This window comes from Urocitellus parryii, chromosome 7, assembly GCF_045843805.1.
Source record: "Urocitellus parryii isolate mUroPar1 chromosome 7, mUroPar1.hap1, whole genome shotgun sequence".
Classification (NCBI taxonomy): domain Eukaryota; kingdom Metazoa; phylum Chordata; class Mammalia; order Rodentia; family Sciuridae; genus Urocitellus; species Urocitellus parryii.
The window spans coordinates 58,046,752-58,074,068 of record NC_135537.1 but is presented as its reverse complement, the minus strand read 5'-3'; the positions used below and the strand labels follow the sequence as shown (position 1 = coordinate 58,074,068).

At 36.4% G+C, this 27,317-nt stretch overlaps 1 protein-coding gene across 9 annotated transcripts in view; it reads right to left on the bottom strand.

Moving 5' to 3' along the window:
• Positions 1-27,317, bottom strand: part of Stau2 (staufen double-stranded RNA binding protein 2) — a 305,213-nt gene that overhangs the window by 136,329 nt on the left and 141,567 nt on the right. For all 9 annotated transcript variants that reach the window (XM_026397277.2, XM_026397278.2, XM_026397283.2 and 6 more), the window contains one exon: positions 14,041-14,101. In XM_026397277.2, coding sequence (XP_026253062.1) covers positions 14,041-14,101 — 61 coding nt within the window. The remainder of the gene's footprint in view (positions 1-14,040; positions 14,102-27,317) is intronic.

The following is a 27,317-nucleotide window of genomic DNA, read 5'->3' as shown; positions in this document are numbered from 1 at the left end:
TCTCTAAAGAAGACATACAAATGGCAAACAGATATAGGAAAAGATACTCATTATCACCAATTAATTATTAGGAAAATGCAAAAAAAAAACCCACAATGAAATATAAGCTTACACTTTTGGAGACGGCCATTGCAAGAAAGCGGGGGTGGACGGGGAAAACAAGTGTTGGCAATACAGAGTTTTTTAACAACTGCGCACTACTGATGAAAAGGCAAAATGGTGTAGCAACTATAGAAAACAATTGGAGTCTCTTCCAAAAATTAAACATAGAACCACTATATGATTTTGCAATCCCACTATTTACCCAAAAGAATTAAACATAAGATCTAGAAAAGATATTTATACTCTGGTATTCATTATAGCATTGTGTATAATAGCCAAGAGGTAAAAACAACCTAATAATCTACCAACAGATGAAAGGATTAAAAAATGTGTTATACATATACAACAGAATATTATTCAGCCATTAAAAAGGAAAGAAATCCATAAATGAACCTTGAGGACATTATGCTAAGGAAAATAAATCACAGAAGGACAAATACTGCATGATCCCATTTATAGGATGTATCTAAACTAGACAAATTCATGGAAATAGAAAGTACAACAGGGATTGGCAGGAGATAAGGGGAGAGAGAAATGAGAAGTTTCTGTCCAGAGGATCAGTCATTCAAGATGAAAAAATTCTAGAAATCCACTGTACAACAATGGGCTTATAGTTAGCTATTCTGAATTGTTCACTTTAAAAAAATGTATTAAGCAGGTGTAACCTATGTATGTGTTTACCACAATACAAAATACACAATTTAAAAATTTTAAGTGGCAAAAAGAAGGTCTGACATTTAGTATTAGCACAAAACATGACAAAGTCAAAGTAAACACAAAAGTGCAGTGGTAAATGGACTAGACTGAGCCTAGCTATCTGGGTTCAAATTGGGATAGCAGATAGCCTCTTTATCCTGCTTTCTTCATCTGTAAAATGAATTAGACTAGAGGAACTTAAAAATATCTTTCAGCTCTAAGAGTCTATGAATCATCTTAACACAAACCAGAAAGCTTGGAATAAAAGACCACAGTTTAATAACATCACCCAAAAAGCCTGTTGAGTGTTTTAGAAATGGACTATTACTAAAGTTTTCTAAGTCTTAAGGAAAATCAAGTAACACAGATGTCTGTTCCACTGATGTAATAATAGTTAAAACAAACACTCCACATAGTTTCTCAGTCATTTAGTGTTTTTACATGATCCACCCAAATATCAATGTGGTATCTGAAACAATAGTTTGGACATTTTCCATGTTATAAAACATCCTAAGTGTTCTTTTTTTAAAGATCCTGGTACATGATGTATAAAACATTCTTTCAAAACATGCACACTTAGTTTTAGTGGAATTTCTCAAAAACATTATTTTTTCTTAATTTTCACCAAGTACTGTCTAGAAATAAATGTGTCATCTAGTAGCAAATGCACAGACCTTGGAATCAGAGGGCATGATTTCAAGTCTTCCCTACCTTCTGTCATCAGACACGTTATAAAAATACCTGAACGTCAATTTTTCTATTTGTAAAATAGAGGCTGGATGTTACCCAACTCAACTTTTCACACTTAGGACCCCTTATGTTGCTGTTGGTGGTGGTTTTATGTTTGTTTGTTTTTGGTTTGTTTCATACTAAGGATTTAACCCAGGGTGCTCTACCACTGAGCTACATCCTAAGCCATTTTTATTTTGAGACAGGGTCTCATTAAGTTGCCTGAGGCCTTGCTAAGTTGCTGAGGCTGCTGGATATGAATTTGCAATCCTCTTGATTCGGCCTCCCAAGTTGCTGGGACTTCAGGTGTGAGCCACTGTGCCTGGCTATATTATACTCTTTTAGCATACCTTGTTTCAAAGGATCTGTCTTTCAGACAACCGGGATTTATTAAGTAATAATAAATCATCTAAAGATTGCCAACATGAGATTCAAAATATCCTGAAATATGAATTTGGGTAAAATTTTAACCCAACACAAATTTCCTAAGAATAAATATATTATTTCTGTTAAGCTATTGAAATACAAATAATGCCACTCATAATTAATATTGAGTTCAGCAACACCAAGCTGACAATTACAGGTCTAAGCACTATCTAAATTCTAAGAATTCCATTTTCAACAATTTTGGGGAGAACTAATATTATTCATTATGAATTCCTTAAAAGATCATCAAAACAGTGGAAAAAAGTGAAAACACATTCTAGTCTTTTATTTGTTCAAATACTAAAAACCAAAAATGTCAGGTACTGTGCTATATGATTTTTTAATTAAAAATAATTGATAACTTTTTTCAAATAACACTTGATCAATTTTTTAAAGTTTTCCCTCTTTTTTTTAACATAGGGAGATGGCAGTGCTGTTTATTTTACAGATGGTCTAGCTTTTCAAGCAATATCAACTTTAAAAACTACTGAAATCATTCACACCAGTCAGAATGGCGTTATCAAGAATACAAACAACAATAAGTGTTTATGAGGATGTGGGGGAAAAGGCACACTCATACATTGCTGGTGGGACTGCAAATTGGTACAATGTAAAATGTAGTCAATAAGTACTTTCTTAATAAATGAATGAATTAATGATGCATTCATAACACATACAAGCTTTAGGGACACTGTCACCACTGCATTCCAAACTTTAATAGTACTTTATAGTCATGCTCGAACTTCTCATACATCTTAGTTTTGATGTTAAGGGGAGATTTGGATGGGGTGGCAGTACTAGGAATGGAACTCAGAGCCTTGGCATGCTAGGCAAGCATTGTACCACTGAGTATTACAGGGTAGCACTGTGTCCAGCCCTCAAGGAGATTTTTATCTTTTTAATTACTTGTACTCTGCATTGTATGTGCAAGAAGATCATGGACCAAGCAGGCCTTCATTTACATTTCTTCACACAGTTTTAAATTGATACATATTAAAATACAATAAAGATTCAATAACAAAAACTGTGTATGAATAAACAGTCAATTAAACAAAAGAGAATAGAAAGTCCAGAATGAAACCAAATTCATACAGGATCTTAGAATATGGTATCAAGGAAGTATCAAAGAAGTGGGAAATAAAGTTGGATCCATAGTTTCAGTATAAATCCCAATTGTATCAAAGATTTAAGTTTCCAGAAGATAATTTAAAATGTATTACAGTATCAGACTAGGGAAGACATTATTAATTACACCAAAATAACAAATACTAGAAGAGAAAGACTATTTTAAAAGGTCATTAAGATACATTAAATACATTTATATATACTTAGAAAACTAAGCTTTAAAAGGAAATTCCATTATAAACAAAAAGTCTCGTTAAACCATACCATAAAGGCATATAGACACATAAAGTCCTACCACGTAAAAACATAAAATACCAATGATCTAATTTTAAAATGCGAAATAGATATGATCATATTTTTGATAGAAAAGTGCAGAAGGCTCATAAATGTACAAAAAAAATGCTTAGTCTCATTCTTAATAGGAGAAATTCAAAATAATACTACACTGAATGCCCTGTTTCAACTATCAGATTGGCAAAAATCCAGAATTTTGACAGCCCACCAAGGTTTCAGGAAAACAAAAAATCTGATATATGCTGGTAGGAATATAAATTGGTACATACATGTCTATTTAGGATAGTCTGGCAACATTTATCAAATTTAAATTATATGTAGTTTAAAGATGTATTTTTCTTTTTTTCTTTTTTTGTTCTAATCAGTGATACATAACATCAGAATGCTCTTTGATTCATTGTACACAAATGGAGCACAGGTTTTGACTTCTCTGGTTATACCAAAGTTGGGTCACACCATTCGTGCAATCATACATGTACCTACAGTGATGATGTCTCATTCCACCATATTTCCTATCCCCATGCCCCCTCCTCTCTTCCCCTTTGCCCCATCCAAAGATCCTCCACTCTTCCCATGCTCCCCACCCCATTATGGATTAGCATCCACTTATCAGAGAAAACATTTGGCCTTTGGTTTTTGGGGACTGGCTTATTTCACTTACCATTATCTTCTCCAATTCCATCCATTTATCTGCAAATGCAATAATTTTATTCTCTTTTATTGCTGAGTAATATTCCATTGTGTGTGTGTGTGTGTGTGTGTGTATGTATGTATATTTATATGCCACAGTTTCTTTACCATTCATCTATTAATGGGAACCTAGGTTGGTTCCACAGTTTGGCAATTATGAACTTGTACTGCTATGAATGTTGATGTGGCTGCATCCCTGCAGTATGCTATTTTTAAGTCCTTTGGTTATAGACCAAGGAGTTGGATAGCTGGGTCAAATGAGCGTTCCATTCCAAGTTTTCTAAGGAACCTCCATACTGCTTTCTATCATAGCAGTTGCACCAATTTGCAGTCCCACCAGCAATGTATGAGTGTGCCTTTTCCCCCACATCCTCATAAACACTTATTGTTGTTTATATTCTTGATAACACCATTCTGACTGGTGTGAAATGAAATCTTGGAGTAGTTTTGGTTTGCATTTATTTCTCTAGTTGCTAGAGATGTTCAGCATTTTTTTCACAAATTTGTTGACTGTTTATCATCTTCTGAGAAGTGTCTGTTCAGTTCGTTGGCCCATTTATTGATTGGTTGTTTTTTTGGTGTTACCCTTTTTGAGTTCTTTACATATCCTAAAGATTAGTGTTCTATCTGATGTGTGTGTGTGGTGAAAATTTGCTCCCATTCTGTAGGCTCTCTATTCACCTCAATGATTGTTTCTTTTGCTGAGAAGAAGCTTTTTAGTTTGAATCCATCCCATTTATTGATTCTTGATTTTATTTCTTGCACTTTAACAGTTTTGGTAAGGAAGTCGGGGCCTACCTAGTCTGACATAATGAAGATTTGGGTCTACTTTTTCTTCTACTAGGCATAAAGTCTCTGGTCTAATTCCTAGGACTTTGATCCACTTTGAGTTTTGTGCATGGTGAGAGGTGTTTACTTTGATTTTAATGCATATGGATTTCCAGTTTTCCCAGCATCATTTGTTGAAGAGGCTGTCTTTTCTCCAATGTGTGTTTTTGGTACCTTTATCTACTATGAGATAACTGTATTTATGTGGGTTCATTTCTGTGTCATCTATTCTGTACCATTGGTCTACAGGTCTATTTTGGTACCAATACCATGTCATGTTTTGTAACTATTGCTCTGTAGTATAGTTTAAGGCCTGATATAGTGATGCTTCCTGCTTCATTCTTCTTGCTAAGGATTGCTTTGGCTATTCTATGTCTCTTATTTTTCCAAATGAATTTCATTATTGCTTTTTCTATCTCTATAAGGAATGACATTGGGATTTTAATTGGAATCACATTTCATCTGCATAGCTCTTTTGGTAAAATGGCCATTTTGACAATATTAATTCTGCCTATCCAAGGGCATGGGAGATCTTTCCATCTTCTAATATCTTCTTCAACTTTTTTCTTTAGTGTTCTGTAGTTTTCATTGTAGAGGACTTTCACCTCTTTTGGTAAGTTGATTCCCACATATTTTATTTGTTTTGAGGCTATTGTGAATGGGGTAGTTTTCCTAATTTCTCTTCCAGAGGATTCATCACTGATGTATAGAAATGCATTTAATTTATGGGTATTGATTTTATATCCTGCTACTTTGCTAAATTCATTTACTAATTCTGGAAGTTTTCTGGTGGAATTTTTTGGATCTTTTAAGTACAGAATCATGTAGTGGACAAACAATGATAGTTTGAGTTCTTCTTTTCCTATTCATATCCCTTTAATTTCTTTCATCTGTCTAATTGCTCTGGCTAGAGTTTCAAGAACTATGTTGAATAGAAGTGGTGAAAGATGGCACATTTGTCTTGCTCCAATTTTTAGGGGGAATACTTTCAATTTTTCACCATTTAGAATGATGTTGGCCTTGGGATTAGCATAAATAAGTTATACAATGTTGAGGTATGTTTCTACTATCCCTAGTTTTTCTGGTGTTTTGAACCTATTTAAAAGGTGCATTGTGACATTTAATACATGTATACAATATGTAGTGATCAGATCAGGGTAACTGACATGTAATTCACCTCAGACGTATCATTTCTTTGTGGGAGAAACATTCAAAATCCTCTCTATTTGCTATTTTAAAATATCACTTAGTTTTTGTCAACCAGTTTTCTTACCGTATTGCAGAACATTAGGAGTTACTCTTCTCAACCAACTGTAGCCCTGCACTAGTTAACCATGCTCTCTCCAATCCTTCCTCCCCCACACTCTTCATTTGCTTTTATTTTTAACTGCTTTCTTGATTTTATTCCAAAAGTCACAAAACTAGAACAAGTTTAAACAAAAAACAAATTTGTTCTTACAAGTTTCAAAATCTGCATCCCCAGATGTTAGCCAGAAATTTCAAATACAAAATCTGAAACAGACTATCAATTCTCTGCATTGTACATGTGAAATAAAGACATTTTTCAATAGTACAAATGTATCGATCACTAAAATTCAGAGTTAGAGATGAGTGAATCAGTGAACTGTGGTTTTCTTAACAAATAAAGCCAACTTTTTTTTTCTTTCACATATAAGTGAGAACATGTTGTATTTGTCTTTCTTTGCCTGACTTATATCACTCAACATTAATACCTTCCAGCTTAATCCATGTGGCTGCAATTGACAGAATTTAGTTCTTTTTCATGGCTGAATAATACAGTAATAATATTCCACTGTGTGTATGTATACACACACACACACACACACACACACACACACACACACACACATACACACCATATTTTCTTTATTTATCCATCCATTAATGGACACCTGTCTATAGAATTAACTCTGCTTTCCTAACTGTTTAATATATAATATTTATGCTTAAATCCAGTTACTTGACTTTAAAGATGGGAATAGCCAATTTGTGAGAAGGCCACACTGCAGAGGAACTGTGGTGGCCTCTAGGAGCTGACTGCAGTCCCTACTGATAGTCGGCAAGAAAGCAGGGACCTCAGACCCACAACAAAAGAACTGAATTCCACCAACAACCACATGAGCTTATATAAGAACTCAAAGCTCTAAAAAGAAATGTATCCTGGTTGAAACTATGACTGGAGACTTGTGAGTCCTTGAGCAGAAGACCCAGTTAAGCCATGCCTGAACTGATGACTTAGGAACTGGAAGAAAATAAATGTTTTAAATTGATAACTGTGGTAATTTGTTACACAGCAAGAGAAAGACAATATACTATCCAACGTTTCTAGCCCTTGTCTGCTCCAGGATGTCATTTTCTTCCTGCTTCTAACCAACTTTTTACTTCTTTTCTTCTTCTTCTTATTTATTTATTAATTCTTTTTATTCGGACATGACTTTTGACTTTTAATCAACCAACCAACATATAAACCATTTTTGCAGTAAGTACTGGATCCTTTAAGATCATTTTTGGGGGCTGGAGATGTGGCTCAGCGGTAGGGCGCTCGCTTGGCATGCGTGCGGCCCGGGTTCGATCCTCAGCACCACATACCAACAAAAATGTTGTGTCTGCCGAGAACTAAAAAAAATAAATAAATATTAAAAATTCTCTCTTTCTCTCTCTCTCTCTCCCCTCTCTCACTCTCTCTTTAAAAAAAAAAAAAAAAAAAAAAAAAAAAAAAAAAGATCATTTTTGCTTCTTAGGCATCTCCAGAAAGGGTTTCAGAGAAGGAGTCAGTCTATTGTCCTATCTCCAAGGTCCCCATTTTGCCTTTGAAGATCACCCTTCACTCTATGTTGTGAGTGAACTGGCAAGAGGAGCAGCAGGGAGATCAGTTAGATGATAGTGACTTAACTAGGGCATGGCAAGGAAACTAGACAGAAGCAGAGGGATTTGAGGGAAGGTAACAGAAGTGATCCTCAACTTAAGAATATATTGATAACCACTGTTGATATTATAATAGCCAGGTAATATTTAGCATGTTTTCTTTTTCTTAATGCATATGTTTATAATAGTATTTTTTTTGAGAATTGGAATAACATTTTGTTTTTATTCATTTATTTATTTACTTATTTTTGCGGTACTGGAGATTGAACCCAGGACCTTGTACATGCAAGGTAAGTACTCTACTGACTGAGCTACATCCCCAGCCTTTGTTTTTTAATTTTATATTTTGACCCTTTACACTTGTTGTGACCATTTATCTAAAGCGCTAAACACCATTTAAAAACACATAAATAAATATAGTAATCTAGTGCATTTCTGGTTAAAATCTTGTGTCTGTGAGTATTTTAAATATATTTGATTTTTTTCTAATTATAAAACCTAGTTTTACTTTATAGAAACCTATTCTATTCTTCCTTACCTTTTAGTTAAGCTTTAAAAAGAAATGTGTCTAAGTATTATAATACTTAGGCTAATAACCTTCAGAAAGAAAACACTAGTTCTCAAAGCTATCAGTAGCATGTGAGTATGTGTTTCCCCAGGAGGTAGAATTATCATTTTTAAAGACCTGACAACTTTTATAGATCAGAAATTGCATAATATTTATTTTTACTCTGTACTTATTCAGTATTGCTGAGAATTTTTCATTATTTATTGTCTGTTCTTTTTTCTACCAGGGCACTGGCCTTTTTTTTTTTTTTTAATAAATCAACTTACACGTGTCCTCTATACATTTAACCTGTTGCTATATATTCACAGGTTATGCTTTCTATTTGTCATTTGACTTCTTACTTTTATACTGTGCTCTGAAACCATTTTTAGTTTTCATGTATCTAAATTCATCTCTTTTTTTTCTTTGTCATTTCACCCTTTGCTCTTATGCTTAAAAATACTCTCATACTACAATAATAAAGGCATCCTTAAACTGTTTTTATGGTTGCCTTTAAAAAAAACACACACAAACTGTTATCTGAAAATCATTTTGTGTATAAAAACACGAGTAAAGCAAGTTTTTTAAAACATGAAAATTTAAATTCATTAAATTTTTCCTAAGTATATTTTGGAAAATATGTTGTCTGTACTAATCTGATCAAACACTTTCTAATCTCAAATTCTTTTTCCTTTAAACAAATGGGCCTTCAAACACAGACTTAACTGACATGACTACGATACAAGCAAACTTAACACTACCTCTAACCTTAGATTCAGTGGACAAGAAAAGCAAATCCTTGTCAAAGCAATTACAACAACAAAAGGCTACAGCTTCTCATCACTCAGACAGTCCAACATAGCACCAATGTAATCTGGGGAGGGTATCTTTATGGAATATTAAGTCTTTCTCCCTCATGGTAGAATGAACATTTCCATCAGCAGTCTCAGATGGAGAGCACCAGTCTGCTCAGCAAAGGTAACTCACCAAAATCTTTCTAAATAACATCACTACAGATCAGCTACACTCTTGCATTTTGAACACAGTTGTTTATGTCTAAATAAACAGATAAGATGTATCACTCAGCTTTATACTTAAATCCAATTGACTACAACTACTTTAATTGTCTCATTACAAAGTGGTTTCTGTTACGGGAACCCCAAAAGGAATTTGTTTAGGGAACTCTCCCAAAACACTGTTAAAGCAATAATGTATTAATCTATTATCATCAAAGGACAACCCCCACACTCCACAGGAAAAAAATGATATGTAGAGGTTCTAGATAAGGTATACCATTATCAGGGAAACAAGCAGGTAACCTATCCAACATCCTATCAACGGGATAATATAGCTTCCTAGTTTTAGGATGTACACTGCATATGACTTGCATATGACACAAAAGTGACAAAAATGTTACTGAGTCAACTTAAATCCTGAAAAAGTCACTCTATTCTGTCCCAAAAGTATTTGTCTTGAGTTTTCTCTAATGAACCTAGAAGAGCCAACATATTTCATGAGGGCTAAAACTTTTTTAAAGGTTAATGGAAAAATATTTCTGAGGAAAAAATGCCTCCAAATAATATTTTAGTGGGTGGATTCGGCACATACCAGTGAATACCTTTGAGCTTAATCCAATTTTGAATTAAGCTAGAGTTCACCTTTAAGAAACAACCTGTTTCAAGTAAAACTCTGTATTAATAAGAAACATGGACTGTGAATACAAAAAAAAAGATATTATCAACTGAACTGTATCTAAATATTTTAGAAAGTTTTCCATAAGCAATCAGTAAATCTTTAAAATGAATGATCTTTTAAAAAATTTGTTAGTCATTCCTCTGTAAAAGCTAGCTTTTTATGTGTATGCCAAGCATAAAATTGCCCTATGACAAATTTAACAAAAACTTCACATTATAGTGTAACATTTTCTAGTACTTCAACATAATGACAATGATTTGAAGGCTAAAAACACAGAATAGTCTACATTCTGATACACTTCAGTATGATGAAGAAAGCCTGAGAAGCATACCAAAATTAGGTCCATATTTTAAAGCTGCAGGTAATCAAGCCAGGAAAATAAATTGAGAAACCAGTCTATGTAATCACAATCACTTGCAAAACCATTTCAAGTATTTTTTCAACTTTAACTGTTAGCAGTTTCTATGACTATAATCTTTAAAAAAAAATCTTCCACTTCAAAAATTAAACGCACATGTACATTAACATTTTTTGTCTACTTATAGTTAGGTGCTAGCTATGCCAGATTAAAATTTCCTTCTTTCACTTTCCAATTCTGCATTCCCTTCTTTTAATTTTTGTATATTATGACTTCAAGTTAATTTTGTGTTATTTATCCATATAATGATTGGCTAGAAATTTGATCTTCAAAGCTACAGTGATGTAGAATTTGACAAAATGATGCAGAGAGTCACTTCATGACAACACAATGTTTTTCACAAGGTTAATGTTACCTTTTCAGATGTTTTTCAAGGTTGGTTAATCATTATACAAATATTCAATAATTTAAAGTGTCTCAACATTATAAATTTGTATATATAACTCTTAACATAGCATATTGAAAATAAGATATAAAATGAACTGTTCATGGCTTGACAATATGTCATTAAGGCACCTAGTGCTGGGAACCTCAAATTTCTATCTTCCTCAACCTGTGTCATCCTAAAAGATCCAAGATTTAACCCTTGCCTAAAATGTTAACAGGTATTTTTCATAGGGCAGAAATCACTTAGAGCAGAATTTCAAACTTAAGGAACTGATCAAATAGAAGAGAAGTTAACCTAAATATTACCATTAAATTAATTTTCATGTAATTGACTTATCACCTGAGTGATCCATTACTAAGCAGAAACCAACTTTTTCCTAATGTATTTAAGTAGTTTTACACTGGCTCTGATGGATCTGGAGCTTCGTTCATTAGTGAGCCATCAAACCTTGGGCTACACTACAGTTTCTATTCTTCAGATTCTCATCATCTATGGTAACCTGAGGCAGAACCACCTGTGTTAATTTGAAGAATTATGTCAGCTTTGTTATCCTCACAGTCAGGAAGGGATGTAAGAATATTCTTTGAAATTCCAAATTTGAACCATTATAGAACAGAGAAATTCGTAAAGTTTTAACAGTTTAGTTAATTTGTTGTTGTTTTGTTTTGGTACTGGGAACTGAACCCAGGGGTGCTTTACCACTGAGCTATATCTCCAGTCCATTTTTATTTTTTATTTTGAGACAAGGTCTCGCTAAGTTGTCCAGGCTAGCCTCAAACTTGTGATTCTTCTGTCTCAGCCTCCTGAGCAGCTAAATAGGCACACACCACTGCACCAAGCTCAATTTAGTTGTTTTAAACTGGCTTCAAATAGTTTAAACAATCTTTGGGGCACTCTTACATATTTCTGATCACTTAATAAACTGATTAGCTGTGGGAGACCAACCTTGCACGTGACTGAGTTAACTCCCCTGCTGGGCAATGTGGTGTCAGGCAACCATGCTACTAGACTGCCGCACTCTTCTAGGGTTCAAGTGACTGTCTTCGTGCCTGGGCATGTCTTTCTACAGCCCATGGGTGGAGCTAGGCTCACCTGTTCCTTTGTAATATTACCCCTTACCCTGTTTAGGATAGAATCTTCCATGGAAGTGCCTTGTATGTGTTCCCTTCTCTTACTGTGCCCTGGGGGGTGGCCAACCCAGGTTTTTAGTCAACCTGATGACAGTGGACATCATGAAGATAGACTCAGCCCTCTGAAACCTGACCCCTTGCCTCATTTGAATAGCTTTTCCTCAATAAAAGGGTCAGTACGTGCTCTCTCTCTCTCTCTTTCTGCAGACCCTTAAGGTCAGAGGAGCGGTCACAGCGACCCCAAAGAAAAAGGTATTTGTGTCCCTTGTGTGGTTATTTCATGCAGCCCAGTTAGCCCTGTTTACCTGGAGTGACCCCTGAGCCTTTTAGTCCTGAGAACAGAAACCCAGCAATTAGCCTTTTTTTAATATATTCTTTTCATATTTGCAAAGGAGTTCCAGTATCATTTAGCAAGTTAAAAGAAAATCAACACATAATACTAATAGCCAAAATATCTCTCTTTATTGTTTGTTTTAGAAATGTGTTTCTTCTTAAATAATGTTTTGGTTGTAATGGACACAATATCTTTATTTATTTATTTATTTCTATGTGGTGCTGAGGATCGAACCCAGTGCCTCACACATGTGAGGCAAGTGCTCTACCACTGAGCTACAACCCCAGCCTAATATCTGTTTACTGATACCGCCTGTAGGCTATCTACAATGTGATTTCATGTCCAGTTAATCACTATATGACTTCCATATTCAAATATGTAATGTTCATATGTTCTTCAAAAACATGGCTAGTGTCAAAATATGACTCAAGAATAAACTATTCTTTAGTCACAATGTTCATGATAAAATATATCTGACAAATAAAAAGTATAAGAATTAAATTTTTGGCAAGAGTACTTAGACTTTTATCACTTTTATAAAAGATGGGGAAAGGAGGATGGAAGGAAATCAACATTCATTACAAAATTACTAGAAACAGGTACTATGTTAAAATACTTTACACAAAACTTCAATCAATTTTAATGTTCCCTATGTTCTCTTATCAAGTTATTATAAGCCAATATATTCAAACATCAAAGGAATTAAATATACTCTCTTAGAATCCTGAACTGATTCCATTTTTTTTCTATGGTGTATATACAAAACTCATCACATTTTTCAATACTACTGTATAGTCCAAGGTCTCTCAGTCACATTAATTTCAATTATTCTCAGAAAGTTACCCTAAAAATACCATTAGCTCACTGAAATATTCTTTTCAAGAGGCTAGTTTAGTTGAGTCAAGAATTCAATTCTTACAAGCATGCATTGGTAATATCTGTTATTAATTTCATTATATATACATAAAGATGTGAGCTGCCAATATTAAAGACTAAATACCCTTTGTTATGGCAATTTTCAGATTTAACCTCCTTTTTCAGTGCCTAGAGGTTGTAAGGAAGAGAAACAGGGTTAGAAATTAGATAGATTGAGCATTTTCAAAACCAAATGTTTTCATTCATTGATTTACAGAAAAATGGTCATTTCAGTGAAAACAGATGTTTTTAAGAGGGTACAGTGTCTAAAAGTCCAGTGCAAAATATCTTGATTAAATACATTTGAAAAAGAAATAAACTGAAATTGAGTTTTAAGCATTAAGAATACTATACATGAAATAAGACCATAAGCAACTTTATATTTATATTTAGTGATTTTAATTAAATAATAAAAATTCTAATGACTCAGCAAAATGTGGAAAATGTTTATAGTACTATTAAAAGAAAACAACACAATAAAAATTTTATCAGTATAATTATATAAATATTTGCATAGACATTAAAAGAATTAACTTTGAAAACAGCTGATCTGAGAGCTAATTGATTTGTAGATAATTGCTTTTTTATTTTTATAAGAATATTATATCAATAAAATGACAGTTTGAAAAATATCATCATTATATGAATCTGCAATGGTTTTGCTATTTTAAGGATATGAGTGTCTGTGTCTTAGTTTCCAGTTTTCTTTCAGGAAAGCAAACACCACAACTCCCCTATATCCTCCACAATGTTTAAAGCAGCATCCAATGCCCAGACAGAACCAGTCAGTACTACTGATGAACACCAAATGCAGACAACATAAAAATGAGAACTTACTGTTATTTGTTGGTTCAGGAAACCCAGCCTTTGGACCACTCCAGCCTTTGTTTTCCCCTGTCTGAAAGATTAAATCAATTGTTTAAATACAGAGAAAAAGGCTTATTTACAAAATGAAATAACATACTGACAATCAATTAAGCAAAGTAAGGATAATGATTTCTCCTATGGTAGTTCTGTGCACTCTCTCCAAAGAGAAGATGGCTACAAGAGTAACTAATGGGGCCTGGGGTTGCAGCTCAGTGGTGGAGTACTTGCCTCACACATAAAGCACTAGGTTAGATTTTTCAGCACCACATAAAAATAGATAGATAGATAGATAGAATAAAAAGGTATAAGAAAAAGAGTAACTAATGTAAACAGTACCATCTATCCCTTATCTATATTTGAATCTATTTCTAACTCTCCATCAACTTTCAACTGCACGTGTAAATTTACAACTGAAAGTATCAAAAAAGCCTATTATTGGTGCAGTGACGCACACCTGTAATCTCAGCAGCTTGAGAGGCTGAGGTGGGAGGATCATAAGTTCAAAGCAAACCTCAGCAATTTAGTGAGGCCCTAGAGCAACTTGGCAAGACCCTGTCTCAAAATAAAATACAACAGGGGCTTGGGACATGGCTCAGTGGTTAAGTGTGCCTGAGTTCAATCCCTGGTAGAAAGAAAGAACAAAAGAAAGAAAGAAAGAAAGAGGGGGGAAGGAGGGAAGGGAAGGGGAGGGAGAGGGAAGGGAGAGGGAAGGGAAGGGAAGGGGAGGGAAGGGAGAAAGGTAGACTAATATTAAGTGTAGTATGTATAAGATAGGCTCTATGTGATTAAAAAATATTTAATTCATTTGTAAATAAACAATATTAGTAATCAGAAGTACTAAAGTGACTAAAAGAGCTTCTTTATCAATCCTAAAGTTAAATTAAGAATAGAAGTGTTAACAGGAACTTACCTCAACATTGTAAAAGCGATTTATTCTAAGCCTCAGGCAAGCATTATACTAAATGGAGAAAAATGGAAGGCATTCCCTCTAAAATCTGGAACATGACAGGGATGCCCTCTCTCACCACTTCTATTCAACATAGTTCTCTAAACACTGGCCAGAGCAATTAGACGAAAGAAATTAAAGGCATAAAGATAGGAAAAGAAGAATTTAAATTAGCACTATTTGCGGATGACATGATCCTACACCTAGCAGACTCAAAAGGTTCTACCAGGAAATTTCTAGAACTAGTAAATGAATTCAGCAAAGTGGCAGGATGTAAAATCAACACTCATAAAGCAAAGGCATTCCTGTGTATCAGTGATAAATCCTCTGAAATGGAAATAAGGACAACCACCCCATTCACAATATCCCCCAAAAAAATAAAATTAAATACTTGGGAATCAACCTAACAAAAGAGGCGAAAAACCTATACAACGAAAACTACAGAACCCTAAAGAGAGAAATAGAAGAAGACTTTAGAAGATGGAAAGATATACCTTGTTCATGGATAGGCGGAATTAATATCATTAAGATGGCCATAATACCAAAAGTACTCTATAGGTTCAATGCAATGCCAATCAAAATTCCTCGCAGAAATAGAAAAAGCAATCATGAAATTCATCTGGAAAAATAAAAGATCCAGAATAGCTAAAGCAATTCTAAGCAGGAAGAGTGAAACAGATGGTATAGCAATACCAGATTTTAAACTATTCTACAGAGCAACAGTAACAAAAACAGCATGGTAATGGTACCAAAACAGGTGGATGGACCAATGGTACAGAACAGAGGACACAGAGACCAATCCACAAAATTACAACTACCTTATATTAGACAAAGGTGCTAAAAGCATGCAATGGAGAAAGGATAGCATCTTCAACAAATGGTGCTGGGAGAACTGGAAATCCTTATGCAACAAAATGAAATTGAATCCCTTTCTCTCACCATGCACAAAAGTTAACTCAAAATGGATCAAGGAGCTAGGAATCAAACCAGAGACTCTGCATCTAATAGAAGAAAAAGTTGGCCCTAATCTCCATCTCGTGGGGTCGGGCTCCAAATTCCTTAATAGGACACCTATAGCACAAGAGTTAAAATCAAGAATCAACAAATGGGACACATTCAAACTAAAAAGTTTTTTCTCAGCAAGAGAAATAATAAGTGAGGTAAATAGGGAGCCTACATCCTGAGAACAAATTTTTACCCCTCATACTTCAGATAGAGCTCTAATCTCCAGAGTACACAAAGAACTCAAAAAATTAAACAACAAGAAAACAAATAACCCAATCAACAAATGGGCCAAGGATCTGAACAGACACTTCTCAGAGGAGGATATACAATCAATCAACAAATACATGAAAAAATGCTCACCATCTCTAGCAATCAGAGAAATGCAAATTAAAACCACTCTAAAATACTATCTCACTCCAGTAAGAATGGCAGCCATTATGAAGTCAAACAATAACAAGTGCTGGCGAGGATGTGGGGAAATAGGTACACTTATACATTGCTGGTGGGACTGCAAATTGGTTCAGCCTATTTGGAAAGCAGTATGGAGATTCCTTGGAAAGCTGGGAATGGAACCACCATTTGACCCAGCTATTCCCTTTCTCAGACTATACCCAAAAGACCTAAAAAGAGCATACGACAAGGACACAGCTACATCAATGTTCATAGCAGCACAATTCACAATAGCTAGACTGTGGAACCAACCTAGATGCCCTTCAATAGATGAATGGATAAAAAAAATGTGGCATTTATACACAATGGAATATTATTCAGTACTAAAAAATAACAAAATCATGGCATTTGCAGGGAAATGGATGGCATTACAGAAGATTATGCTAAGTGAAGTTAGCTAATCTCTAAAAAATAAATGCCGAATGTCTTCTTTGATATAAGGGAGGTGACTCAAAACAGAGTAGGGAGGAAGAGCATGAGAAGAAAATTACCACTAAACAGGGAGGTGGGAGGGAATGGGAGGGAGAAGGGGAATTGCACGGAAGATGGAAGGAGACCCTCACTGTTATACAAAATTACATATAAGAGGATGTGAGGGGGAAGGAAAAAAAAGAGAGAGAAATGTGTCACAGTAGATTGGGTAAAGAGAGGTGATGGAAGGGGAGGGGAGGGGAGGGAGGATAGGGAGGGCAGCAGAATACAACAGACACTAGTATTGCTTTATGTATAAATGTAGCTATATAACCAATGTGATTCTGCAATCTGTAAACGTGGAAAAATAAGAATTCATACCCCACTTGAATCAAATGTATGATGTGTCATGATCATTGTATTGTCTTGAGCAACTAATAAAAAAAAATAGAAGTGTTACTTTATCCACTCTGGGAAAGTCCTGACTTTCACCAAAAACATAATTTTAGCAGAGTTAACCAAATGGCGTTCAAATTTTTTCTCTTCTTTATCTCTTTCATTTTTATTATACATCTTAAGGATAACAAGATACAATAGCAGAACAAAAGAAAATAAAGAATTCTGAAAAACAAGTTGACACTAATGGAAATGTGCAAAATGTATAACAATGAGGGTCTCCTTCCATCTTCCGTGAAACTAATGGAAATGTGCAAAAGTGGCCTCAATGGAAAGGGACTATTTGCAGATAAATAGCACGGTATATTAGAAACAACCAACAGCTTCAAATGAGCATCTCTTTCTTCCTTTAATTTTCTCTTTTATCTCCTTAAAACACAAATCCTGTCTTCTTCCACACTTCACACCTGCAAGATCACTACTGTAATCATCTACTACAAAATGCTAACACAGGCATCCTTCACAGGACAAAAACTGCTGTATAACAAAATAGGCTGACAGAGGTAATAGTTACCAGCTAACACTAAGACACTTAAGTATGGTTGGTAATGCGCTAAGTATTTTACATTGATAGAGATCATCTCATTTTCATTCTCACAAAAATCTCAAAAGATGATATTAATATTCAACTTCACAGAGAAGCAAACTAGGGTTAGAGATGCTAAATAGTTAGTCTGAGGTTATACAGCTAACATGTAGAAGTGTTAAGATGTCAAAGAGAGATTTTTGAGAAAACAGTAATCATATTAGTTAGTACCTTTTCATTTGGAACGAAAGAAAAACCTGAAGAAAAAATGAATAGAAAGCATGGATTAAGTGTGAACTGTGCATCTAAGAAAGAGAAGAAAGAGGGGCTGGTGTTGTGGCTCGGTGGCAGAGCACTTCCCTAGCATGTGTGAGGCTCTGGGTTCGATCTTCAGCACCACATATAAATAAATTAATTAATTAAAAGGTACATCAACCACTAAAAAAATATTAAAAAAATAAAAAGAGGGATTCCAACATGGCGGTGGGCACAGAGAGATCAAGTCTCTGACCTCTTCAGCTGAGCGGGCATAGGGAGTCGTAAACAATCTAAATACTGTTTGCTCAGGATCACTAGGCAATGCTGAACTGACGTGGATCTGGGGCGAGCAGTCTGGACCTCTCAGAACACACACTGAGCCCAGATCGGCTGAATTCAAGCTCCCGTTCGCCTGCTTCCCGCAGACAAATAGCTGTGACTCAGCACTAATCCATCCGGCTGAAACAACTGGTCAGCCCTTCTGATCCTATGGAGGTAAATGCCAACCGAGCCTTCATAGGTAGTGGCCACAGGTTTGAAACGGGGCTTGGGAGAGACAGTAAGGACCCCCCCCCCCCCGTTGCATTGGTCACCCGGCAAAGGGAAACGAACTGTCGCCATTTGCAAGAGATAACACCATGGCAGAGAAGTGACGTCACCAGACTGCGGTGGAGGAGATAACTTTGTTGAAACCTGCGGCTACAGGTGTGTAATTCACTAACCTTCCCTCTCCACACATCAGGGAAAACTTAAGGGCCCCTCCCAGCTCTCCCGTGAGCGTGATAGCCAGACGGAGGGAATTAGAGGTGGTGCGGGACCCGCGGCGCGGAACTCCTGGCTACCGCTACCACCAGTGCTGACAACTGAGATCTCTTGCACCAGCTACCGGGGGGTGGCTACCGGAGGGGTGGCTACCAGAGGGCAAGTAAAATTCGCTGAGGATTCTCAGCCCCAAGCTCTACAAACTTAGGGTCTGAGGGAATGGCAAACGGGGAGAGTGTGCCCAGTCGTTCATGAAAACAGGGCTCCCGGGAGCAGCAGACCTGGCGTGTAGCCAGTATTGTGGTGAGCGGCACCCGTGAGAGGGGCCTGGCTAGAGGAAAAGTGGGGAAGTAACTAGACACAAGAGGAGGCCCTAGGCACTCAGGATTGGAGACTCGCCCAGTCTGGGAGCAGGAGCTGCTGCACAGTGATTGGTTCCCGCGTATTGACAGGAGAAGCTTGGCCTGGTGGGCGCAGCGCCACCTACTGGAAGAGAAGTTAATCAAACTCTAAGACTGCATTTATTAGTTTTTTTCTCTTTTTTTTGATTTGGGTTTTTTTCTTTCATTTTCATTTTTCTTTCTTGTTGCTTTTTAAATTTTTTTTTCAATTTTTTAAAAAATTTTTCCTTCTAATTTTAATTTTTTTTATTATTATTATTTTTTAATTTTTTTTTCTTTTTTTATTTCCTATTTTTTTTCTTCTTTTGTCTTTCCATTTCTTTTCAATTTTCTTATCTCCCCTTCCTTGAATTCTGCTTGCTTACTCTCATTCACTTTAGTGACTTCTTCCCTTCCCTTCTAATACCTTTCCTCCCAAGCATCAAATAAATTTATAGGAGTAAACAGTAACTCAGCAGTCAAACAGAACAAGAAGTAACATGAGCAGCTTCAAAAAGCAAGGAAGAAAAGGAGTACAAACAGTGCAGGACAGCCTAAATATTCAGGAGGACCTAGAGTCATCAGAAAAATGGTCATATAAAGAACTCAAGGAACACCTTAGACAGATGGAATGGAACCTTAAAGAGGATATGAGACAGCAAATTCAAGCAGCGAAAGAACACATTGAGAATGAATTACATAAACAGATAAAAGAAGAAGTTAAGCATCTTTATGAGGAGATAGAGATTATAAAAAATAATCAAACAATAATTCTAGAAATGAAGGAAATGATAAACCAAATTAAAAACTCAATTGAGAGTATTACTAACAGAGTGGAGCAAGTAGAAGCCAGAACGTCAGATAATGAAGACAAAATATATCATCTTGAAAAGACTCTAGCCAACTCAGAAAGGCTGGTAAAAAATCACAAGAAAAACATCCAAGAGTTACGGGATAACATAAAAAAAACAAACTTACGAGTCATTGGGATAGAAGAAGGCACAGAGATTCAAACCAAGGGAATGAGTAACCTGCTGAATGAAATAATTACAGAAAACTTTCCAGAAATAAAAAAGGAAACAGATATACAAATTGAAGATGCATACAGGACACCAAGCACACAAAATCACAGTAGACCAACGCCAAGACACATTGTTATGAAGATATCCAATATACAGAACAAAGAGAAAATATTAAAAGCTACAAGAGAAAGGAGGCAGATTACATTCAGGGGTAAACCAATAAGGTTAACAACGGATTTTTCATCACAGACGTTGAAAGCAAGAAGGTCATGGAACAATGTATTTCAAAGACTGAAAGACAATGGATGCCAACCAAGAATTCTGTATCCAGCAAAATTAAGCTTCAGGTATGACAACAAAATAAAAATCTTTCATGATAAACAAAAGTTAAAAGAATTTGCAGCCAGAAAACCAGCATTGCAAAGCATTTTGAGCAAAACACTACACAAGGAAGAAATGAAAAACAATAACCAAAACCATCAGTGGGAAGTGCCTCGGTAAAGACAGAGGGCGAGGTGTTGGGAAAACTGGAAATCCATATGCAACAAAATGAAACTGAATCCCTTTCTCTCGCCATGCACAAAAGTTAACTCAAAATGGATCAAGGAGCTTGATATCAAATCAGAGACTCTGCGTCTGATAGAAGAAAAAGTTGGCTCTGATCTACATATTGTGGGGTCGGGCTCCAAATTCCTTAATAGGACACCCATAGCACAAGAGTTAATAACAAGAATCAACAAATGGGACTTACTTAAACTAAAAAGTTTTTTCTCAGCAAGAGAAGAGAGGTAAACAGGGAGCCTACATCCTGGTAACAAATTTTTACTCCTCACACTTCAGATAGAGCCCTAATATCCATAGTATACAAAGAACTCAAAAAATTAGACAATAAGATAACAAATAACCCAATCAACAAATAGGCCAAGGACCTGAAGAGACACTTCTCAGAGGAGGATATACAATCAATCAACAAGTACATGAAAAAATGCTCACCATCTCTAGCAGTCAGAAAAATGCAAATCAAAAACACCCTAAGATACCATCTCACTCCAGTAAGATTGGCAGCCACTATGAAGTCAAACAACAACAAGTGCTGGCGAGGATGTGGAGAAAAGGGTACACTTGTACATTGCTGGTGGGACTGCAAATTGGTGCGGCCAATTTGGAAAGCAGTATGGAGATTCCTGGGAAAGCTGGAAATGGAACCACCATTTGACCCTGCTATTGCCCTTCTCGGACTATTCCCTGAAGACCTTAAAAGAGCATGCTACAGGGATACTGCCACATCGATGTTCATAGCAGCACAATTCACAATAGCTAGACTGTGGAACCAACCCAGATGCCCTTCAATAGATGAATGGATAAAAAAAAAATGTGGCATTTATACACCATGGAATATTACGCAGCACTAAAAAATGACAAAATCATGGAATTTGCAGGGAAATGGATGGCACTAGAGCACATTATGCTTAGTGAAGCTAGCCAATCCCTAGAAAACAAATACCAAATGTCTTCTTTGATATAATGAGAGCAACTATGAACAGAGAAGGGAGGAAGAGCAGGAAGAAAAGATTAACATTAAACAGAGACATGAGATGGGAGGGAAAGGGAGAGAAAAGGGAAATTGCATGGAAATGAAGGGAGACCCTCATTGCTATACAAAATTACATATAAGAGGTTGTGAGGGGAATGGGAAAATAAACAAGGAGAGAAATGAATTACAGTAGATGGGGTAGAGAGAAAAGATGTGAGGGAAGGGGAGGGGGGATAGTAGGGTATAGGAAAGGTAGCAGAATACAACAATTACTAATAGGACATTATGTAAAATTCTGGATGTGTAACCGACGTGATTCTGCAATCTGCATTTGGGGTAAAATTGGGAGCTCATAACCCACTTCAATCTAATGTATGAAATATGATATGTCAAGAGCTTTGTAATGTTGTGAACAACCAATAAAAAAAAAAAAAGAAAGAAAGACACAGGGATAAAGAACAGAGTTTGAAACTAATGGAAATGTGCAAAAGTGGCCTCAATGGAAAGGGATTATTTGCAGATAAACAGCACTCTGATGGAGAAGCAGATCCCTCCAAGGATGACAGAAATTTTAAAAGATTTTGAAAAACCACTAAAAATTGTCATCAGTATGAAAACCTTGTGAGCAGAAAGAAAATATATTCAATATTTTTTTCATTCTTTCTTTACATTTAATTTTATTAATAGCTCCAACAGGGGCTGAGGTTGTGGCTCACTAGTAGAGCACTTGCCTAGCACGTGCAAGGTCCTGGGTTCGATCCTCAGCACCACATAAAAATAAATAAATAAATGGGTGAATAAATAAATAAATAAAGGTGTTGTGTCCAACTACAACTAAAAAATAAATATAAAAAAAAAAATAGCTCCTGGGCTGGGGATGTGGATCAAGCGGTAGCACGCGGGCATGCGTGGGGCCCGGGTTCAATCCTCAGCACCACATACAAACAAAAATGTTGTATCCACCAAATACTAAAAAATAAATATTAAAATCTCTCTCTCTCTCTCTCTCTCTCTCTCTCTCTCTCTCTCTCATTCTCTCTTTAAAAAAATAGCTCCAACACTGTTTGTACTTATTGAACAACTAACACTATTTAAGTTCTTAGAAAAATATTTGTTTAAGGAATTCTAGACCAGTTCCACAATTAGCCTCAAGACTCTGTCTAGACTTTCCAAATTAATAAACTACATTTTTTAAATGTAGAATTAAAAAAAACTATTACATAATTGTATTAATTTCTCTGTCCTTTACCTTGCTTTTTTATTTTAACTATATATTTGAAACCGTGAAGTAATAATTTTCATCTGAGAGCTATGTCTAATATTGAAAATTCTCACCCTTTTAAGAGAATATGAGGAAATAAAGTCAACAGGGACAAAGTTAAAATAATTATTAATTGTTGAGAGCCAGAGCCAAAGCAGCCCCAGCAAACTTCCAGCTGATTGGCTCACCGCGGCCCCAGCAAATTCCAGCTGATTGGCTCCTCTGCAGTGATGCTCATTGGACTGTTTCCCTGCCTTTTCAGACCATGGAGCTGCTCACTGGGGGATTCTTTTGGCTCCACCCACACGACCCAGACAATCATCCTCACGGGCAGGAAGAGTGCTGGTTGAGGTGCTCATGGAAGAGCCGGTGGTGACAGTTGGGCTCGGAGGGAATTCCTGAAGAGCTCGCGTGGTGCTGCGTGTGTGTTCTAAAAATAAAGTTCGTTCCTGCTTGATAAGTGGCTTGATAAGTGAATTGTGCCCAGCCAGACTGCGGCATTTGGCGGCCGCACGCACTTAATGACTGAGGATAAGTGATAGGGTAAACTGCTCGCCCCTGAGGGCAGGGCGAGAGGATGGGTAGCCATTTTAAGATTCTTCTTCTGTTTTGTTTCACTTTTGTTTTAAGTTGCCTGTCCCTGGAGATGGGTGAGACAGAAGAAAAACCACTCACATCTGAGGAAAAACTATTTGTGTCTGAGGAACAGATAGGGAGAAAGGATGGATGTACATTTCAGGAGGATAGAAAGGCTGTCATAATGAATTTTTGTTCCATTTTTGTTTCATTTAGTCTCGGTTTTGTTTTGCATTATCTTAGTGAGGAGTATCTTTGTCACGGAAATATGGAATTAAAAATTAGTAAAAAACAAACCGAAAAAATGTTAAGTAAATTTTTAGGGAAGGAGGCACCCCAGTAATATCGAGAACAATTAGGGCATACGTTGAAGATTTAAAAAGAATAGAAAAGGAAAGCCCAGGAACTCTGCCAGTTGACACATTACTGTTATGGACATTGGTACAATCTTGTTTACTTAGTCAAGGAGAAGACATTTTAGATCAAGTAAAAGAGGAGGCCTCTCAAGATTGTCAGAAAGGGGAAGAAAGTTTGGAGCAGAAAAAGCCATCAGGGGAAAAGGTACAACAGGAGACTGCTACTAATACCTTTCTATCACCAGAGGGCGTAAGTGTCCAACCAACAGCTCCACCTCCATATGCTGGGAGACCCCCAACCCCCATAGTTGGTAGATGGGATCCTGAGACAGGACCTCAAACATTAGTATGCCCTGTATTTGAGCAGGTAGGAGGGCAGCGAATTCACCATGCTTTAGATTTCAAAACAGTGAAGCAGCTAAAAGAGGCTGTAACAACCTATGGTCCTCAAGCATACTTCACTGTAAGCATGGTCGAGTCCATTACCAACTTGAACATAACGCCAGCAGATTGGACTAGTATGTGTAAAGCTGTGCTAAATGGAGGACAATACCTGTTATGGAAGGTTGCCAATGAGGAATTTTGCACGGAGACGGCTAGGCAAAATGCAGCAGCCGGTTATCCTCAGAGAAATCTAGATATGTTGTTAGGAAAGGGACCTTATGAGGGTCAGCAGCAACAAATTGCATATGATCTTGCCATATACCCACAAATTGCTGTAGATGCGATTAGGCCACGGAAGACTTTACAAGGACATGGAGATTTACAAGGTCAATTATCTAAGGTAATACAAGGAGCTAATGAACCTTATGCTGAATTTGTAGATAGGCTTATTCAAACAGCTACCAGAGTTTTTGGGGATACAGAACAAGCAATGCCATTAATTAAACAGCTAGCCTATGAACAAGCGAACAGATGGTGTAAGGAGACCATTAGACCATGGAAACATGGAGATTTAAACACATATATTAAATTATGTAGAGACATTAATGAACAAGGGCAAGTCTTGGCAGCTGCAGTACAACAGGCTTTAGATGCCAGGCCAAAAACATGCTACAACTGTTAACAAATAGGGCATTTTAAAAGGAATTACCCCATAGGAGGAGGGTTTAACAACACTAGGTATCAAAGGGGTAGAATACCAGGTATTTGCCCATGATGACATAGAGGGAGACATTAGGCTAATGAATGCCATTCTCAAACTACCATAGAGGGTACTCTGTTATCAAAAAACGGACAAAGACTAGGTGTTTACCCATGATATCGTGGAGAAAGGTATCGGGCTCCATTGCCAAAAAATGGGCAGGGGGGCCCAATGCTCTGAGGCCCACGACCACAAATATACGGGGCACTGGAGAAACCCAGCAACACCATCAGGGTAGTGCCCAGGACATATTATCCATTAGATCCCTCTCTAGACAAACCATGTCCTAGAAAGAGAAAACTCAGCAGCTCATCTCCCAAATTTCACTTCCTGTAACTCTTCTATTTTATACCTCAATTATTTCCTTTATTTCTATAAACATTTGTAATTAATTTCATTCAGTCCTCTGAGTCTTTGACTTTTCCAGTGTCTCTCACTACTTCTAGCTTATTATCTGCCTTGCTTGGATCCCATATCTGACATGTCCCTTCTAGTTCTTAACTATTTACCCCTTTGTCCTTCTGCTGCTTCATCCTCAAATCCCCATCTACAGGTCACCTGTTTGCTTCCATGTTCAATATTCTAAAGGCTGTTACAAACTGATGTCATTTACATTTGTAGCTTCTAACCATTCATGATAAATGGTCCCTACTCTCTAATATATGAATGTTGATTAGAAAAATGCACATTCCCATGCATTTGAGAGCTCCATTGAAGTTGGTAAAAATATATTTACCATTTTGTGCCTCCTTTTTTTTTTTTAATTTTCTTTTTCTGCAGGTAGTGGGATGGGGTGATCCTGGGGATTGAACCCCTGGTGCTGTATCACTGAATTAATCTCCAATTCTTTTTAAAATTTTGAGACAGGCTTTCCCTAAGTTTCACAGATGGCCTGGATTAGATGTGTGGGCCACCATACCCAGCCTCGTTTCTTACTCCCTTTCCTTCTACTAATGGCCAAAGACGTTTAAATACTAGGTTACATTTACTGTGATTAACTCTTCATCTTCAGCTGAATCCCAAGTCTACTGCTCTCTGATTTCTCCCCTAACACTAATGAAACTGCTTTATAAGGTTCCTATTTAAACATGTCAGATTGATCAGAAGAGCAAATTCTTTTCTTTCTCAAAATATCTCTAAATTAATAATCCAATTCCTTCCCCCACCCAGACACACACAGACACACACACACACACCACACCACACCACACACACAGAAACAACAGAAGAGAACATCAATCAAAATCTAGAACCTGAACAGCAGGTTCCAGACTGAACAAGATGTAACTCTCTTAGCAGACATAAATGGCTGAAATCTGTTCTGTAATAAACAGGATAAACATAAGAAATGTGCATACAATTTCTTTTTTTTAAAATACTTTTTAGTTGTAGTTGACACAATACCTTCATTTTATTTATTGACTTAATATGTGGTGCTGAGGATCGAACCCAGGGCCTCATACGTGTTAGGTGAGCACTCTACCACTGAGCCATAATCCCAGCCCATACATGCAATTTCTTTGGGGAAAAAACATGGAATAAGGGACAGATTTCCAAAAATCTAAATTAATGGAGAAATAATCTTGTTCATGGATCAGAAGACTCAGTATTCTTAAAAACTCTTGTAAATAAGAAAGCAAACCGTCTAATTCTTTAAAAAGGCAAACATTTTGAACATACACTTCAAAGAATAAACAAACACATGATAATAAACACTCAACATTATTACTAGAGAAATACACACTAAAATCCAAACAGACCAGAGTAAGACAGGAAGGGAGCAGAAGAAGATATACTAAAGAATGAAACTGACCAAATTATGTTATGTGCATGCATAAATATGTCACAATGAATCCCACTATTATGTATAATTATAATGCACCAATTAAAAATATCCAAAGATCCAGAAATGGTGGTATGGTGGTGCACACCTATAATTCCAGAGATTTGGAAGGCTGAAGAAAGAGGATCACAAGTTTGAAACTAGTCTCAGCAACTTAGCAAGGCCCTGTCTCAAAATAAAAAGAACTGGAGATGTGGCTCAGGGGTGAAGCACCCTTGAGTTCAATTCCCAGTACCAAAAATACAAAAATTTTAATTTTAAAAAAATTATGTGTGTGTGCACGCACACGCGCCCGCACGCACACACACACACACACA